General features: G+C 38.4%; 1 protein-coding gene across 1 annotated transcript in view; it reads right to left on the reverse strand.

Annotated features, from left to right (window-relative positions):
- Window positions 1-5,176, reverse strand: part of BTC (betacellulin) — a 53,682-nt gene that overhangs the window by 11,083 nt on the left and 37,423 nt on the right. The window contains exon 3 of the mRNA XM_017852979.1: window positions 1,992-2,109. Coding sequence (XP_017708468.1) covers window positions 1,992-2,109 — 118 coding nt within the window. The remainder of the gene's footprint in view (window positions 1-1,991; window positions 2,110-5,176) is intronic.

Consider the following 5,176-nt stretch of genomic DNA (forward strand, 5'->3'; position numbering starts at 1 on the left):
AAAAAAAAAAAAAAGTGGAACTTTTTATTTATGGCATACTTAAATATGTTCTTAAAAAGTTGGAACTTTAAAAATTATTAAACTCTTGCTCTGTGCTGGGTACCACAATTAGTGTTTTTTGCATTTATTATTTTGCTATCTTCACCACTTGACAGGACAGTATTGTTACTCCTTGTAGATGATAAAACTGAGGCTCAGAAAAGGTAACTGACCCACTGTTAACACTGCTTGCTTATAACTGGGGAAAACAAATCTTACTTTAGGTATATCTGACTCCAAAATCTGTGCCCCGTCTGTTATGATCTTCTGCTTCCCATTGACTGTGTATTATTCCTCTACTAAGAAGATGTTCCGTTCAGATTAAGGCCTTGGTCTGGAAATTTAGTGTAGCATTAGATAGACTAATAAAGGCACTATTTGTTCATACATCAGTCATTTATTGTGCACCTAGTAAGTTCTGAGGACTGTGTTTGACACTGAAATACAAAAATGAATAAGGCATGAGCCCTGCCCTATAGGAGCTCACAGTCACAGAAGGCACATTTAAAGAAACCACCAGTTATGCTCCAGTGGATAAGAGCTTTCATAGATGTGTGGCTAGATCACAGGGGAAGGCCATCTAACTCAGACCTGGGTGTGTGCCTGAGAAGGAGGAAGTCAGTGAAGGGGTCACAAGGAGATGATGAGTGCGGTGCATCTTAAACCATAGCAAGAATAAGAGCATATAATAAATCATGAAATGAAATGTAGAATTTTAGAAGAGCATTTAGGAATATGGTGAGATATAGCTAAAAAATTAAGCCAGGATCAGGTGATCTATGAAGGCTAAGAAATCGAGTGTAAACTTTACATTGAAGGGAACAATCTGTGTGTTGATCCTAGGCAGGTAGATTACACACTGTGATTTTCATTTTAGAGGGCAGCAATATCAAAGAACAATAAATCTGCAGACATAGGAACCAATCACAAAAATGTATTAGGTTAAAGATCATTAACATTTTTAAAATTCAATATATGCTTCCAAGCCAGGGAGCAATTAAATGAATTTTTTAAAAAATTAGATCTATCCCTCTCAACACACATACACACACACACGCACACACACACACACACTTCCTTATTTTCTTACATTAGGAATTGTTATCTGCCTCCAAGTATTATCCACGCATATTTCTTTTTTAAATTAAATATATTTAAGTTTTTAAAAAGTTTATGACCCTTAAAGTTTCCACAAAATTAGGATTTGGAATCATTTTTCTGAGAAACTTATGGGAAGAAAACTTATATACTGGGGCAACTATGCAGAAGAACATAAACATTCTATGAGCTTTAAGTCAAAATTGCACTTGGAGAATCACCTTCCACTTCTCTAAGGAAAGGTCCCAGGAAGCACATTAATGGGACATCTTTTTAGAAGAAAACACATATTTAAAAGATGCAAAAAGAAAGTTGTGTATGCCTGAGTAAAATTGAACTAGGCTCAAATACAAAGAGTTGAAAAGAAAACTTCTCTTCCAATTCCCCACTGTACTAAACAGGCTTCGTTAATCTCTTATTTATAAATAAGACTAATTCCTTGCACTTAACTGTCACCTACAAAAGTAGCTCTTAATTTGGCAGAAATTTCCTCGTATTTACACTAACTATAAACCACCTAACACTTGCCAGAATAATTCATTTCCATTTCAACCACCCAGGAGATTATTTGAGCCGAAAAGAATCAGTTTTGCTTGTGCAAGAAATCAGAGGACACTGCCCAGCCCGGAAGTGAAGCTGAACTCTCACATACTCATATTTCAGGAGGAAAGTGTGCGTCAGTTTCTCCATAAGTTGTTGCTGAGTGGGCCCCTAAACAAGTGGCTGGGGGTAGAACCAGGGAGAACTGTGTTCGGACAGATGGTATGGTTAGCTCACACTTTCCAGTCCTGGCAAGCCCCAGGCGGGCACCATTCTGCACCCTTTTTCTTGCTGGCTGAGGACACTCCACTTACACACAGGAGGGCGTCTGCTCGGTCACCACGAAGCGGCATCTCCCTTTGATGCAGTAATGCTTGTATTGCTTGGGGCACCTAGAGAAGTGGCCTTTCCGCTTTGATTGTGTGGTGGTAGCTGGAAAATGAGAAAAAGTTCAATAAATCAACTCTTTTTAAGTATTTGCTTGTAAATAGAATCATATTCCTATCTTGCTGCCAGTTTCTCCGTAGAATATATTTGAATCTCTCATTTTTCTTTCTCTCTGCATTGGGATAAAATTCAGACTTTTGTGACTCCAAAATAGCTCTAGAGATTGGACAATGGGGATCATGGTGAGAATGTTACCTACTTTAATTAAGAATTGACTTCAACCTACCTTTCAGAAACTTTAGTGTCATTTAAAGGGTAAAACACAAGTATAATAAGAAGAAGGCTTTCACTCCATGAACCATGAGCCATGCTAGAGAAGAGCCATGCTAGAGAAGAGAGGTTTTTTGTTTGGTTGGTTTTGGGGTTTGGTTGTGGTTAACTTAAACATTTCCATAGTATTTCCTGGGTGCTAGATGCTGGTCTGTTTGCTTTCTGTATATTGTTCATTTAATGTTCATAATAGCCTTGTGAGGTAAGCACCATTTTAATCTCCAATTTATGGATGTACAAAGCACAACACATGGAGGTTAAGTCACCTTCCAAGATCACACAGATAGAAAGTGGCAGAACTGGGACTCAAACCCAGGGAGTGTGCCACTGAGTCCACAATCTTGACTGCCACATACACTCTGGCATTTTGTTGAGCCAGCTGTTCACCAAGTGTCTGTCACTGACTCTCAGCCTGAGGTATGCAGAAGTCACACCTGCCTCCGTGGGCAATTGTATCTCTCATTTGGCCCATGAATTCTTTCTGCTGTTCTGAAGGAGGAGGAAAATACTGAAAGCTTCATGCTCTGGATTTCAATCCTGAACTGACTTCCTTGTCTTACCCTTTTAGGGGTTTGATTGCCTAATTTCTCAACGAGGGTAGTAACATGTAACCATTTCCCCATCACTGACATGTAAAATTTCAGTAAATAACAATCATCAAGAGAAACAGACAGAAATACAAACTAGCTGTTTCGTCTGTTAATTTACAAGGACATATGCCCACACCCACAGAAAACAACTAACAAGCCAGCTCCAGCCCAGGGTCAAACTTTCCATGTTCATGATATAACCAACAGCTTGCAGGATCCAGGTGCCTGTGGAGCCAGGAGGACCATAATGTGTTCATGTCAGAAGGGCATGTCACGCTAGGTTTGGTATGGCACCTGTCATCCCAATGACATTGAATAATCATTTTATGAATAGCAATGACTACTAAACATCTTAATTAATATTATGCAAAGGGTACATATAATTGCCCTAGGCCACCAGAGAGAGGAATCTCAAAGGAGTTTGGATGATCTATACACTGCAAATTCCTGTGATTCCAGGTCACAGTGCAGAGTTTCAGGGGATGGCAGAATCTCACTGAGGAACTGGCTAACCTGGTTTGATTGGTGACTTGATAACCACCTATGCTGGCTGCTTGAACTACATGCCAGATATTTGCTTGATACATGTCAACCAATGAGACTCATCAGAAGGACTGAAATTTCTTCCAGAAATAACTGCAAAATGTATCAAAGACAAAGACCTGTGTATTTTGACAAATAAATTGATGTCAACTTCCATTTGTTGAGTGTTTCCATTTCCAGAGCTCTATAATAGGCAGTAGAAAACATCAAAGAAATAAAAGATACCCTATCTTATTATTTAAATTGGTAGATTAGAACAAATAAAAAACAAGAATAAGCAATTAACTGGCAAAAACAACCATCATAACCAGATAATAGTTTTAGTACACTGGAAACAGTGGAAAGAACACTGGATTCAGAGAAAGAAAATTTGTGTTTAATTTTCAACTCCGCCTTTCATTAGCTGTATGAGTCTGGGCAAGCTAATTACGCTGTCTGAACCTTTGTTTCCTCATCTGTAAGATAGACATGATAACATCTACATTGAAGGGCTGTTGAGAGATGCAATAAAAAAAAAAAGATATGTAGAAGTTCATAGCAGAATTCCTGGGACAGCAATCTCCTCAGTAAATGAGTTAATCCCAGAATCTTAAAATCTTGGCAATTCTAACAGCAATCTCGTATAAGTACGAAGAATGCTGACCTAATCAAAGAGAAATGTATGGAAAATGTAGATTTTTTAGAGGAGGTGAACAAGCAATTGATTTATGGAGAATGTCAATAGCAAAGGCACACAGTCAAGAATATGCAGGTCTAGTGCAGGTAGTGGGAGGCACATTTCACTGAAATGGAAGGATCCTGAAGGGGAACAGCAAAGAATGGCTGTGAATGAAAGTTAGAAACCTCAGATGTCAGTAGGCTGAAGTGTTTACACTTGAAACACAAAGCAAGAGAGAGCTGAAGATGATTCCTACAGATGAAATTAAATGGTATATATAAAAATACTTTACTGTGGAGCATTTTATCGCCATATTATATAGGAGAGTATAGAGGGGACTCTTAGTGGGGGCAAAGAGACACATGCGATAAGAGTCTGGGCTAGGGATATGGAGGGGAAGGAGATTAACTCAAGAGGCAGCAGACTTAATGACAGATCTTGTAAGAACCGGAAAGACCTTTCCAGATTTGCAAAGCATACCTGTCTTTAAATATCAAAGTCATTTGGCTATATATCCTAATCTTTACTTATTTCTCTAGTTGCTATGCCCCTTTAAATGCACCCAGGCTTTTGATAAACACCATGCAGAGTATGATACCAAAAAGCAAATTAACCAGCAGCTGCTGAATGCAGTGATTTGATCAGCCTTCGTTCATCCAAGCAGCACAAATCTATGCCAAGGAAATGTTTGCCAGGTCTTGTTTTGATCGCTCACAGAGCTCTCTCCTTGCCAAGTAAGCATGCTCTTAAATATTCCCAACATTATTTAGATTTTAAAACATTTCCATGCCACCAGGCAAAAAATGTCCAGTGATTTCTTTATGGAACTTTAAAACCTGAAAGCAAAGTAAATCACGCATACTGTCACACATGCACATAAATACACATACACACACACATACACATACAAACCCAGATGGGATCATCTTGTCCTTGTCAAAATCAGAAAGCTTATCAGCATTCTTTTTTTTTTTTTTTTTTTTTTTTTTTT

Source organism: Rhinopithecus bieti, unplaced genomic scaffold (genome assembly GCF_001698545.2).
Source record: "Rhinopithecus bieti isolate Rb0 unplaced genomic scaffold, ASM169854v2 scaffold_35319, whole genome shotgun sequence".
Classification (NCBI taxonomy): domain Eukaryota; kingdom Metazoa; phylum Chordata; class Mammalia; order Primates; family Cercopithecidae; genus Rhinopithecus; species Rhinopithecus bieti.